Source organism: Eschrichtius robustus, chromosome 11 (genome assembly GCF_028021215.1).
Source record: "Eschrichtius robustus isolate mEscRob2 chromosome 11, mEscRob2.pri, whole genome shotgun sequence".
Lineage (NCBI taxonomy): Eukaryota > Metazoa > Chordata > Mammalia > Artiodactyla > Eschrichtiidae > Eschrichtius > Eschrichtius robustus.
Window position 1 is genome coordinate 60,068,613 of NC_090834.1, and position 14,104 is coordinate 60,082,716.

Here is a 14,104-nt window from a genome sequence, read left to right on the forward strand (position 1 = left end):
TTTGTTTGAGAAGCCCTGCTCTATTTATATTCCCTCTGTCACTTAGGCCTTAGGATCGTTGTGGGAGATGAAGAAAATAAGTGTTTTATCAACTGTAAAGTGCGGTGCATTGAGGGCTCTGCGAGAAACCTGGGGACTGGAAGTGGAGGGAGGCAGGGCTGGGGGTGCCCCCGGAGCCCATCTCTCAGTAGCTGGATGTCATTTCCAAGCTTCTGTGCGTCCACCTCTGTCCCCCTCCCATCCAAGGCTGAGTCTTGTTTGTATTTCTTGCTGCTATGTGGCTCCAGGGCCCGATCAGATTGGAGAAAGTTCTCATGTCGGAATGGGATTGGGCTGGACACCAGGCCTGAGCCACCCCTGCCCTGGGTCCCACCCTGGCTCTGACTCTGACTCTCTGGGTGACATAGGCCCTGCCAGCCTCAGTGTCCCCTAGTGGGCAATGTGGCGACATCCTCTGAAGCCTGCAGTGCTGACCCAGCACCCCCTTCCCTCTCCCCCTCTCCCCTTCTCCCCAAGGCCTGTCAGTACCATCTCTCCTCCCAGTTCCTGGGCAGGAGGGCTGCCCTGCCAGCTGTAGGAGCTGGTGATGGGGGAGGCGGGGCATGAGTCAGAAGTCAGCCACATAATTGCGGTGCCCCAGGTCCCTCCTCCAGCCCACCCAGCCCTCCCTCAGCGGCTGCTTTAGAACAGCTGGTTTGGCGTCTGCCCCCAAAGAAGCAGGTCCCTGGGCAGCACGAATGGGCCTCTGCCTCCCAGGAGCCAGGCATAGCCCCAGGTTTCACCCCAGGGTGGCTGGGCCTTGGATCATGTTTCTGTGGGTCCTGGTGGGGCAGGAGTGGTTCAGGCAGCAGGTGGTGCTGGGTTTGGGTTTGGGGCTGGTTGGGGGCAGCATGTGTGGAGGTGCTTGTGTGGGGTCTCACAGCACATGACTGGATCACGTATGTCTCCTTGGCTCTCCCACCGGCTTGGCGGCTTCCCCAGGGCAGGGACTAGATGTGACCCATCCCTGGTCCCCATACCAAGCGCGGGGTGGGCACAGGGCGGGGGCTCACTCAGGGCCGGGTGGGAGGGGATAAGGCAGGATGGACTGATGTGTAATCTGACTGGGTTTGTCCCCTCAGCTCTCCCACTGACGTGACATCACCACCTCGGTGGACAGGACCCCCCAGGAGCCCGGCTCACAGCCACTGGTGCCTTCTTCCAGGTAAAGGAAAAAGCAAGGAAGGAGGTGTGGGGGAAGGAGTTAGAGGGAAGCTGCAGAGAGCAGCCCACTGGGTTCTAGAATGATGTTCGCTCTCTCACGGGAGCTGTACTCTACAGTTCATGGGAACAGGCAGAGGAAACAAGGATTATTTTTCCATTTTACAAGCAAGAAAAAAACAAAAACAAAAACAGAAACTGTGAGTAGAGTTGTCTCTTGCTTTCTCCAGTGGACTAGGTACTTATCTAAAGCACCTCACACATATTAGCTCATTCAATCCTCACAACAGCCCATGAGGTTGGTGCTATTATTATCCCCACTTTATAGATAAGGAGACTGAGGTCTAGAGGCATTAAGGAACCTGCTCAGTTAGTAAGTGGTAGAACTAGGTTTCAAACTTGGCAGGCTGGCTCTGGGTGCACATTCCTAACCCCTATGATTTACTGCCTCTGTAGAGCCAGGCATTAAACTAAGTTTCCTTGAACTTCAGTTTGGAGGTTCAATGGGCTCCCATTTCCAGGGGAGATTTGTATTTTAAGAGAGAATCCCAGAGTAAGTGATGCTTCAGCCAAAGGAATGAATGGTAAATGGTGGAATTAGAGGCCTTGAATCATGGACTGACCATGAACCTTCAAGGTTTACTGGACCAGCCAACCCCTGGGGCTTTGTTCCTCAGCATTCAGGCAAGGTCGGTTTTTAGAAAGGAAACCTGGAAATCTGAAAGAGGGGAAGAGAAGCTCAGGTCCCAGGTTCTCAGACTTGCCTGAGCGGCAGGGCTGCTGCTCGTCACAGAGCACTGTGATGAAGAGAGATGCAAGTGGCAGTGAGAAAGTCAGTATTCTGTGCTAAATCTGAGGTCATCTTGTACTAGACCTGGAACAGATATCAGAGCTTTCAAAAAATTGTGGGAGAAAATACTTGAGAGTTTTTTTAGTAATTTAATTTTTCCTGTAAATAGGGAAAAGGCTAATAATTATTCAGAGGCAGAGTTGGGAACAGGCTCCGAAATGGCCCTGCAATTGGGTGGTTTAAGAGGCCCTGATGGGTTCTTTCTTTCCTTCCTTTGCACATTTAACCAGCTTTTCTGACTGACATATAAATGGGCGCCTCCTTGGTGCTGGCCCAGGGCCCGTCCAGTGATTCCTCTAGCAGGGACGGGGCCTGGGGTATCGCGTGTTCCTATCACCTGCAGGGTCGCAGATACTGTGGCTCCTCAGAAAAGCTGGGCCAAATGGATCTGAAGTCTCCGCCTGGGGAAGCTCCCAGCCTGGTGGGCAAGGCAGCCACAGAAGCAGATAATTACTGTGCACAGAGGCCTATGATCATGTCTCAAGAGCTCTGCCTGGTGATTCGAGCACAAAGGGAAGAAGCAGTGGGCTTCTGCGGGGGGATCAGACCAAGCTTTGTCCAGGGTGCATTTGTCAAGATGGTTGGGATTTGGATTGGGGGGGTGGGGGGAGGGCTCTCGTGGCGGAGGGCCCAGCATGAGCAAAGGTACGGGGGAGGGGGGAGGCTGGGAGGTGCCGTGTGCTTGGAGCACAGCCGCGTGAGGAGGGGCAGGGGCAGGTGAGGTTAGACAGGTAGGTGTGAGGGGAAGGAAGCAGAGAGATTCCTAAAATGGCAGGACCTGCTTCTCCTCCCATCCCCAGGGCCTGCCTGGGAAGCCTGTTTGTATAACAACTCTGCTCTTTTACATAAATAAATAACATAAATCATTGCTGTCCGTTCCCTCAGGGGCTAAAAACTGGGCAGAGGCGAGTTTGCTCAGTGCGTGTCTCTGCCGGACTCAGCTTCCTCCTCTCCTCCTCCCCTTCAGGGCCCGCTCCTTCCAGAGACCCAGGGAGAGGCATCGGAAAAAGCCAGCCGGGTTCCTGTGACTGAATCACTGGGTGCCTGGGAGGGGCTGGGGCGTCCACCAGGGGTGAGAGGATGGTGAAAGTCTCTCCCCTGACCAGGCCCCTGGCCTGGCCCTTTGCTCACTCCAGGGAGAACCTGTCTGTGCTGGTGGGCGGAGGGGGGGCTGGGGGCAGGCCACTCCTCTTAGGAGGGCCTTCCTTCTGTCCCCGTTTAAAGAGGGAACCGCTCGGCCCTCCGGGGAGGGAGGGGCCTGTCAAGAGGCGTAGGCAAGCCCATGCAGGCCACTCTGCCGGCGAACCACCACTAGCCGCTGTGCAGAGGATTTCCGCAGGGAGGGGAGGCTGGATGGAATAGCTCCAGATCTTTCCTGGTGCTGACACTTGATGACTTTCATATTCTGAAATCCAGGGTTAGTTCTAAGATCCCTGTTGGACTGTGCCAGGATTCCATGATTGTAAGAGCCCTGGGGGAGGTGATTCTAAGACTCTGGTTTAGAGAGTGTGCAGGCTGTTCCTGGTGAGTGCTCAGCCCAAGCTCATAGCCCTGACCTGGGGAAAGAGAGATCCAAAGAGAGGTCCTCTCTGTGCCAAGAGAACCCAAGGGCCCTGGGCAGGGTCCTGAGCCTGATCCCCGTTCAGCCTATGGCCCCAAACATGCAGGTCTGTCCCCCAAGGGCCTTAACCAAGGGTGCAGCTCAGCAAACCTGTCCTGCCCTCCACCAGCCTCAACCTCCTCATCCATAAAATGGGAATCCGGTACTTACCCGTGGAGTTGGGGCCACGCGTCAAGGAGACGATGTGTGTGGAGGCTCCTTGTACACTGCAAAGCACTGTGAGTGTGGTTATAATTGTAGCTGCTGTTGCTGCGATGAGACTGTCTCCTTGAAAGGAAGGGCCACATCGGATTCTCGGTGAATCTCTCTCAGGTCCCAGCATTGCCTGGCACATAGCAGAGGCTTCTTAAACATACACTGAATGAGTAAACTGGGTATGGAACAGATAATACCAGAGGCCTCGGTTCCGAGGAAGCCAGCCCTTCCCGAAGGAGAAGCAGGAAGTGCTCCCTACAGGAGGGCAGCCCGGAGGGACAGAAGGGGACCCACAACTGGGGTGAAGCAAGCCTGCTGGGAATTTCCCCAGAGGAAGAGCAATCAGAAGTCTTCTGGGACAGAAGTGTTGGGTAAACAGGAGGCCCTGGCACCACGGTGGAAAGAGATTAACAATGACCGTAATTATGGCATGATTGATTCTTTGACAGCGCCTGTTGAGCACCAGCCTAAACCACTGAGTAGCTTTTCCCCCAAAGAATGAGTGGCCATGACGGGGCCACTGGCCCACCAGGCCTCCTTCGGGGCACCTCCTCCCCCAGCCTCTCCCCACCGGCAGCTGCCTCAGTGACAGACTTCCTTCCTCCCTACGTCTGCCTATCTTCTCTGCTGATTTCATTAGAATCTAGGGCTTTCTCTGAGGCCCAGAGAAGTGGAGTGACTTGCTCAGGGCCACACAGTGAGATGTAGCAGCCCACATCTCTCGGTTTAAGCCATCTGATGAGGCCCGTGCAGCGGGGAATGTAGTGACTCTTGGAGCGTTCCTCAAAAGCTAAGCCCCGGAGGCTGTGCTGGAGAGCAGTAGGGTGGGGCCTGGGATCGGATGGTCTGGGAGCGGGAGGTCCCAGAATCAGCTCTGTCCCCGCATCTCCAGCCCCAGCTCTGGGGCCAGGGATTTGTTTTGTGGATTTGGGTTTGGTCGATTATTTGGAGAAACAGCCCAGCTGGCAACCTGCCCGGGGGTGCCCTGCTGCCCTTGGGTCCCCAGCGGGCTGGGAGGCTACTGTTGGAGGAGGCACCACGGACACAACCAGATGGAACCCACACAGGGCTTAACTTGCTGCCGGAGCCCTCGGCCCTGGGAGAGGCCCTGCTCACCCTCCCTGCCACCACGCTTTCCCTGTGCTGTCCCCTTCCCTAGAGCCCCCTTCTCTCTCCCCCTTGTGCTACAAATCCTCCCTTATTTCTGAGTTCTGTTGACATCCACGCTCTCCAGGAAGCCGCCCTGCAGCGTGGCTCGAGGAAGCACAGGAGTTTGGGTCCAGAAGAGACCCTGACCCAGGCAGGGCTGAGTTCCTGGAGGAGCTGCTGCGCTGAGGTGAGCAGGAGTTTTCCAGCCTCAAGGTGGTCAGAGGAGCCCAGAGCTGAGGTGGTTTCACAGGCGCACCTGCATTGGGAACAGAGGATGGGCATGCAGCGAGGAAGGACCACAGGGAGGCCCTGGTCTTGCTCCAAGGCCATGTTCCCTGAGCACTGTGGGAAGGAGTCCCCACAGCCCTGTGCCTTTTACTGCTTGGGTTTCACTCTAAGTCAAGTTTGGGGTCATCACTGTGAGTTATCCAGGCCGTGACTACCTATACCTTAGTCCCTGTCAAAGATGGTAGAGGCACCTGGACAGGGGCAGAGCCCTGGCCTGGGGCTCAGGATGACCAGGCCTCTAACCTCGTCGCAGGCCTTCCTGCAGCTTTCAACCTCGTCTTGACTGCTCTCCAGTCGGCGGCGGGCTCCTGACTTCCAGCCATTGGTCCTGGGAATGGAGGGGGCTCTTCCCCGCCAGACCAGGCAAGGACTGTGGGATTTGTCCTTCCATCCTCCTTGAGCAATCCCACCTCTGCTTATCTCCCGAGGATGGGGAGAGAGCAGGTGGATAAAGGGTTTTTAGAAGCTGAGCACCGAAAAGGCCCTTGGAGATCATCCGATGTTGTTCACACCGTCCCATGATACAGACGGGAAAGCTGAGACCAGAGGCTTGTGGAGGTCACCCAGCCTGCTGGTGGCTGAGCTCAGCCTCAGCCCACCAGCCCCGGGTCCGGGCTGGGGTTGAGGCTCAGTGAGGGCGGCCATGGCCAAGGAGACGGGTCCGGGGCTGGGGGGGGGCGGGGGCCGGGAAGGATGAGGGCGTGGTTCCACCTCCACATGTGCGCCCTGCCCTCTTCCCTGGGCCCCGGGAAGGCTGCCGGAGGAGGTCAGGTCTCCGTCTCCCCTAGCCCTGCACCCACTGTATGTGGGAGGGTCCTTTTTCCTGCCCAGAGTTCTTGGTCGCACTCCATGCCCCTGCTGCCCTGGTGCCAACCAAAATATTGAACTTGGCCCTTGAAGGTGCAGTTTTCAGTGACACATGCTACAGCTGTCATAGACACGGAAGGCGGTAGAAACGTGGGCAGATGGACCCTCCACCTAGGGCTGGGGCCGTGGAAAGACTAGGCTTTAGAGTTGGCAGCCCTGGTTTCAAATCCTCTCTTCTCCATGGTTAGCTGTCTGGCCTCGGGTGAATCGTGTAATCTCTCAGGCCTAGATCTATTGATCCAGCTGTCTATTGATCAATTGATATAGATATTTAAATTAAATACATATGTATTTAATTAATAGATGATTTTTTTGGTGACAGTTTTAGAAAAATTGATCGGAAAATACAGAGTTCCTACATACTCTCCTTCCCCTACCCCACGGTTTTCCCTGTTACTAACGTCTTATCTTAGGGGGTACGCTTGCTGTAATTGATGAGCCAGTGTTACTACAATATTATTAACTGAAGTCCATAGTCTCCATGAGGGTTCACTCTTTGTGTTATATGTTCTGTGGGGTTTGACAAATGTATAATGACATGTATCCATCATTACAGTATCATACAGAATAGTTTCACTGCCCTAAAAATCCCCTGTGCTCCCCACCTCCAACCCCTGGCCACCACTGATCTTTTTACCACTTCTTGGTTTTACCTTTTCCAGAATGTCATACGGTTAAATCATACAGTATGCAGCCTTTTCTCATTGGCTTCTGTCACTTAGCAATATGCTTTTGAGGTCCCTTCATGTATTTTTATGGCTTGATAGCTCATTTCTTTTTACTACTGAGTAATATTCCATTGTCTGGATGGACCGCAGTTTGTTCCTCCATCCACCTGGGGCCCATATTTCTAACCTGTAAAAGAAGACTGTCAAGCTCTGCTTTGGACAGCTGTCATCAGGCGATGACACAGGTGCACTGCTCAGCATGGTGCCCCACAAGCTCCCACACCACCTTCTGTAACTAGCTTCCTTCACTTAGCATAATGTTTTCAAGAGTCGTTCACGTTGTAGCATGTGTCAGTGTTTTACTCCTTTTGATTGCAGCCTTGGGTCCTTTTTGTGTCGTTCCATCTAGTGCCCATTCCTCAGAGAGGTAAAAGATAAATCTCCAAGCTCACACACAGCAAGTCAGTTGAAGGAGACCAGGCTGCAATCCAGGCACTGACACCTGGCCTGAGACTCTTTCCACTCTCAGGAAAGAGAGCAGGCCTGGGGCCTGAGGCAGCGGGGTCTGGGGGCAGTGAGGGCCGGGCAACCTGCCAGTCAGGGGAGGGATGAGGAGCCAGGAAGTGGGTGAGGTGTGTTCCCAGGGTGTAAGGATGGGCGAGGCCCCTGGAGGTGTATGCCCACCCCCAGCATCCTTCGCCCGCTCCATAGCGGACTCTCACTCCGTAGCGGACTCTCACTCCGTCTCCCTCCTGACTCCCTCCTGAAGCCCCTTCCCTGTGCAAACAGGAGGCTGTGGCGGTTGGGGGCAGGGACCAGGAATTGAGCCAGAAAATGAGACTTTGGGCTGAGGAGGGCCCTCAGACATCGGGCTAAGAGGTGAGGGCTTTCTCTTGTCCCAGAGCCAGCAGGGGCTCCAGGCTGGGGATTTCTTTGGAACTTGGCTGATATCAGCAGCTCTGGGAGGTGGCTTGGAGAAGTCAACTGATGCTAAGTGATGCCATTAGCCCTGGCAGGAGGGGGGCGGCTGGGGAGAATCTGGTCTCTGGGGGCTTGTCCTGACCGCTCAGGGTCTGGGCAGCAGGAACTTCCGGGCCTTCTCGGAAGTGTGGTCCAGGACGCCCCCAGGGCTGCCTCCCCTTGCTACCCCGTGCTGGCCACTGGGGAAGTGGGAATAACTCAGGCTGTCCCCTGCGGGAGCAGGCATGTCAGCGGTGCTCCCACAGGCTGCCCAGGAAGAAGGAGGGATGCCGGGAGCCCTCTAACCAAACCTGGGGCTCAGGGGAGGCTCCCGGAGGAGGTAGCATCTGAGCGGAGACTCGAAGGATCAGGAGGTGTTAGCCAGATGAAGGGACAGCAGGTTCTGGAGCGGTGAGGCTAGAGGAGCCAGATCCTGGTCATTTGTCTGCTAAAAACTCACTCTGACTGCAGGTGAGACCTTGGATTGGCAGGGCAAGGCCCACCGCAGGGGTTCCCCATCCAGGGGAGAGGTGAGACTGGGCCACTGCCCTGGCAGTGGCCAAGCGGGTTCTGAGAAAAGGGTCTTGAGGGATGTTAGAGGCAGGTTGGGGGTGATGAGGAGGTCACTGTGCCCATGCTGGGTCTGGGTGACCCCCCTGGAGACAGCAAGGAGCTGCTGTCTATCTTGATGGCCCCAGGAGAACATGCAGAGGAAAGAAAAGAGGTTTGCCTCTCAAACCCCTGTAGTTCTGAATAGTGTGAAAATTCATGGTGGGGATGTGGGGGGAGGGGAATAGTTCCAAGAGCCACAGTCAGCTGAGTCCCGCCCGAGGCCTGGTGCAGGCAGCTCTACTTCCCTCTTTTCCAGATTTGAAATGGAAATTCCATTCCTGGGTGGGTTGTAATGCTCATTCATGGGGGGTGGGGGAGCAGGGGACACATGGGAATCAGTCCCAGGGTCGGGGGGGTCCTGGGAAAGGAATGGGAGGGCAGGGCCCCTGCCTGCAGAATGCCCACCTGCCGTGCCTCAGTCACTGCAGCCATGTGCCCTCCTGGCACCGCCGCCCCTCCCCCAACCCCCAGTCATCTGACCTTTTTTGGAAGTCAAGACAAAAGCTGAAACCAAGGCTCAGCAAAGAGCCCTGAGTGGCTCTGGCTACAGGGCAAGTCATTGGCCAAGGCAGGGTGAATCGAGGGCCCTTTCTACATATTAGCTGCTTCCTCCCTTCCGGGGGAAGTAGGGGCAGGTGTTGTGGCCCACCTGACAGCAGAGACCCTCATCTCGGGGTGCACAGGGTGAGACGTGGTCCCTGGCTGTGGACTCGGGCCTTCTACCTCCTCTGGAAGGCTGTGAATGTGGGAGTACATATGTGAGCACACACTCCTTCCATTTTTTTTTTTTTTTTAATTTTAATTTTTTTTTTTTTGGCCACGCTGTTCAGCTTGTGGGATCTTAGTTCCCAGCTTAGCGATCGAACCCAGGCCCTTGGCCGTGAAAGCGCCAAGTCCTAACCACTGGACCACCAGGGAATTCCCCACACACTCCTCCTAGAGAGGAGTAAAGCTGAGAGGATCCCCTGCCTGCTGACCCCACCCCGACCTCCCCAACCGCATGGGTGCTAAGCTGACTGCCGCAGCATCCCCAGCCTATACCGTCCCCCAGCCCTGGGCTCGGTTCGGCTCCGAGGGCCCCCAGCAGCCGCACCGTGTCCACATGCCCCCGCAGGCAGCCACGGGCACAGAGGCTGCACCAGACGATTCCCAGCAATTAGGAGGCTCCAGGTCGGTCAGTGTGCCCAGCAAGCTCCTAGTGCGTCTCTGCACTCGGACAGGAGGCTGTAATCCCTGTGCTGAGGTTAGCACTTGGAGAGTGGGGGGGAGATAGGGGGTGTTGGGCAGAGGCCCTGAGCAAGGCCCAGACGTGGAAGTAGTTGGTGGGCCTGAAGCCCGGTGCGCCTATGGTGTGGCCTCTGGGGCGTTAGAGACGGGAGCTTATCCTACAGGCCTCAGCTCAGCACTGCCTCTGGGAAGCATGCCCTGACCCTCCCTGTACCTGTTAAGTGCCCACAGCACCCTTTCCCTTCTCAACCATATGCTGCACTTACAGTACCGGTTCAGGAGCCATGGTGGCCCCGTGGTTGCAGGGTCAGCAAACTTTCCCTATAAAAGGCTGGGCAGTAAGTATTTTAGGCTTTGTGAGCCATATGGTCTCTGTCATAACTCTGCAGTTATACTTAAAGCAGCCATAGACAATACATAAATGAGTGAGTGGGCCTGCGTCCAATAAACCTTCATTTACAGACTCTGAAATTTGACTCTTGTATAATTTTCACGGATCAAAACATATTTTTGTTTTGGTTTTTCCCCCCAACTACTTAAAAAATGTAAAAACCATTCTTAGCTTGTGGGCTATATAAAAACACGTGGCTGGAGTTCTCAGAGCTCCTGGTACAAGCTTCTTCCCTTGGGTGGATTCTTGGCTTTTCTCCCAGCATGGCCCCCAAACACCAGTCTTCACTTCCACCCCAAGCAAAGAAACCGAGACTGACTCCTGCCTCCAGGCCAGAGGAAACGTCTGCTTCTCTGAACTTGCCGAAGGAAGAAAAAGAACAGCAAGAAGCAATTGAATATATTGATGAAGTACAAAATGAAACAGACAGACTTAACGAACAAGCCAGTGAGGAGATTTTGAAAGTAGAACAGAAATATAACAAACTCCGCCAACCATTTTTTCAGTAGAGGTCGGAACTGATTGCCAAAATCCCAAATTTTGGGGTAACAGCATTTGTTAACCATCCACAAGTGTCTGTACTCCTTGGGGAGGAGAATGAAGAGGTGCTGCGTTATTTGACAAGAGTCGAAGTGACAGAATTTGAAGATAATAAATCAGGTTACAGAATAGATTTTTATTTTGATGAGAACCCTTCGAAAATAAAGTTCTCTCCAAAGAATTTCATCTGAATGAGAGTGGTGATCCATCTTCAAAGTCCACTGAAATCAAAAGGAAATCCGGAAAGGATTTGACAAATCGTTCAAGTCAAACGTAGAATAAAGCCAGCAGGAAGAGACAGCATGAGGAACCAGAAAGCTTCTTCACCTGGTTTACCGACCATTCTGATGCAGGTGCAGATGAGTTAGGAGAGGCCATCAAAGATGATATTTGGCCAAATCCATTACAGTACTACTTGATTCTGGACATGGATGATGAGGAAGGGGAAGGAGAAGAAGATGATGATGATGATGAAGAGGAAGAAGGATTGGAAGATGTTGATGAAGAAGGGGATGAAGATGAAGGTGAAGAAGATGAAGATGATGATGAGGGGGAGGAAGGAGAGGAAGATGAAGGAGAAGATGACTAATGGAACACTGATGGATTCCAACCTTCCTTTTTTAATTTCCTCCAGTCCCTGGAAGCAAGTTGCAGTCTTTTTTTTTTCTTTTTTCTCCTCCTCTTGTGCTCAGGCGCCCTGTTTTTGAGGTCTCTTTTCTCCTTTATACCATGGCTCACAACTTATTTTGGGGAGAAATACCTTGAGCAGAATTCAGTGGGAAAAGAATCTCTACCCCTTTCTGTTCCAAATTCATTTTTATCCCTTCCTGTCTCAGAAAAACTTTATAGAATCAACACCACCTTGCTCTGTGGGAAAAAAGAAAAACCTCCTGCTCCCTTAGCTCTGCTGGAAGCTGGAGGGTGCTAGGCCCCTGTGTAGTAGTGCATAGAATTCTAGCTTTTTTCCTCCTTTCTCTGTATATTGGGCTCAGAGGTTACACTGTGTCTCTATGTGAATATGGACAGTTAGCATTTACCAGCATGTATCTGTCTACTTTCTCTTGTTCAAAAAAAGAAAAAAAAAACTTAAAAAAATGAGGTTATAGAAGGTCAGCAAAGGGTGGGTTTGAGATGTTTGGGTGGGTTAAGTGGGCATTTTGACAACATGGCTTCTCCTTTGGCATGTTTAATTGTGATGTTTAACGGACATCCTTGCAGTTTAAGATGACACTTTTAAAATAAAATTCTCTCCTAATGATGACTTGAGCGCTGCCACTCGATGGGAGAAGCCGCAGAACCTGTAGGATCTTATTTGCAATTGACATTCTCTATTGTAATTTTGTTCCTGTTTATTTTTAAATTCTTTTTGTTTCACTGGAAAGGGAAGATGATGCTCAGTTTTAAACCTTAAAATTATACAAGTTGCTTTGTTACAATAAAACTAAATGTACACACACACACACACACACACACACACACACACAAAATATGTGGCTGGTTGGATTTGGCTATGAGTTATAGTTTGCCAACCCCTGGGTTAGAACAAGGAGCCAGACTGCCAGGCTCTGCTGTGTGACCTTTGACAACTGGCTAAACATTTCTGTGCTTCAGAATTCTCATCTGTAAAATGGGGATGATAATGATAACACTTGGAGAAAGTAAAATTGTACAACAGCTTTGGAAAACAGCTTTTGGCAGTTCTTCAAAAAGTTAAACATAGAGTTACCATATGACCCAGCAATCCCATCCCAAAGTATGTACTCAAGAGAAATGAAAATATACATTCACACAAAAACTTGTTCATAGCAGAGTTATTCATAACAACCAAAAAGTGGTAACAACCCAAGTGTCTACCAACTGATGAGTGGATGAAATGGTATATCTATACAATCAAATAATTTTCCGTCATAATAAGAAATGCAGTACTGATTCATGCTATAACATGGATGAACCTTGAAAACATTAAGTGAAAAAAGCAAGACGCACAAGACCATATATCGTATGATTCCATTTATGTGAAATGTCCAGAATGGGCAAATCCGTGGAGACAGAAAGTAGATTAGGTTGCTTGGGGCTGGGGGGTGGGAGTCGGGGAGTGACTGCTAATAGGTATGGGGATTTTTGTTGGATGATTAGGTCATGGGTGGGTGGCAGGGGACTGTCCCAGGGGACTTGCAAGGATGGGCCTCTGACTCCGAGAGAGACAAGGACCCACGGCAGGGCTCTGAGCAGAGGCTGACCCTCCCTGACCTAGACTGCAGTGACACCTGCTGTGCTGGGGCCAAGTCCCCACCCCTCCCCTGCCTCACAGTACTTTGTTTCCTCCCCCAGGACCAGCCGGGGGCCTCCATGGGCGCCTGAGAGCAGGGTGCCAGGGCCGCGGGCGCGAGCATGGTGAGACACCAGCCCCTGCAGTACTATGAGCCGCAGCTCTGCCTCTCCTGCCTCACGGGCATCTACGGCTGCCGCTGGAAGCGCTACCAGCGCTCTCACGATGACACCACACCGGTGAGCTGTGCTGGGATGGGGCCAGAGGACCCAGGGAGCCCCAGGGCCTGGGGGAGGGGTCTCAGCTCTGACACCCTGATGTGTGGCTCTGGACAGGCCAATGCCCTTTCTGGGCTTCAGTTTCTTCTTCTGTGAAATGGGCCTATGGAAATTCCCAAATCTACCTGACTAGGTGGGCAAGGAACAAGGCTGTAGCCAGTTGTTGACTCCCCTCTGACAGTGTGGGGTGCGGGCTGCTCTTGAGGTCTGGGCAGGGAGGGCTGCTCCCAGAGGGTGGGGTCCCCCAAGGTGAGCAGAAGTTCTCAGCTTCCTGGCAGATCCTGATGGGCAGGTAAGCAGACGGGTGGCTCTTCAAGGGGAGGGTGAAGGGCTGGGCCAGGCCATCCTGGAGCCTGGGAGCTGGCAGGGCCATGGCCTGGCACCAGGGCCCAGTCACCTGAGCCACAGCCTGCCAGGGCTGGCAGCAGGTGCCCAGCCGGATAAAGAAGGCCTCCCTTAGTGTTCGGCTCCCCAAGCCTAACCAACCCCACGCCACACGTCCGTCCCTAGAGCACCATCAGCCAGTGGATCCAGTTTCTTCTCTGAAGGAACCCAATTCCTTCAGGAGGGAACGGAGAGAGAGATACATGGTGTTTATCTGAAAGCTTTGCTGCCTGGAAAACAACTTTCTCCTCCCTCCTGCTTGTCTGAACAAAGAGGCCAGCCTCCAAATTCAGCCAGCCCCAAAACAGGCTGGAGTGGCCAGGGCCGGAGGTCAGAGGCCAAGCATCACCAGACTATCTGGATGTGGAGGTTGGGGAAGCCTGTCCACCTCCCTGCCCTCCTTCTCTGCCTGTGCTGGTAGGGACAGAGGGACAGAGCACTCGACTGAGTCAGGAGCCTGTTCTCATGACCCCCAGATGGTAAGAAGCAGGTACCACCTGTGGGTACCTGGCCTGATTCATCGCCGTGTACCCACTCTAGCACACAGGAGGCAACATGCCCAACTGAGGCAAGGGAGAGGAGGGGCCTGCCCAGGGCAGCCTGCC

General features: G+C 53.4%; 1 protein-coding gene and 1 pseudogene across 5 annotated transcripts in view; both read left to right on the forward strand.

Moving 5' to 3' along the window:
- Nucleotides 1–14,104, forward strand: part of GDPD5 (glycerophosphodiester phosphodiesterase domain containing 5) — a 114,826-nt gene that overhangs the window by 58,704 nt on the left and 42,018 nt on the right. For all 5 annotated transcript variants that reach the window (XM_068555263.1, XM_068555260.1, XM_068555261.1 and 2 more), the window contains 2 exons: nucleotides 1,122–1,204; nucleotides 12,900–13,076. In XM_068555263.1, coding sequence (XP_068411364.1) covers nucleotides 12,960–13,076 — 117 coding nt within the window. In that variant the 5' untranslated portion in view covers nucleotides 1,122–1,204; nucleotides 12,900–12,959. The remainder of the gene's footprint in view (nucleotides 1–1,121; nucleotides 1,205–12,899; nucleotides 13,077–14,104) is intronic.
- Nucleotides 10,292–11,203, forward strand: LOC137772367 (protein SET-like; annotated as a pseudogene).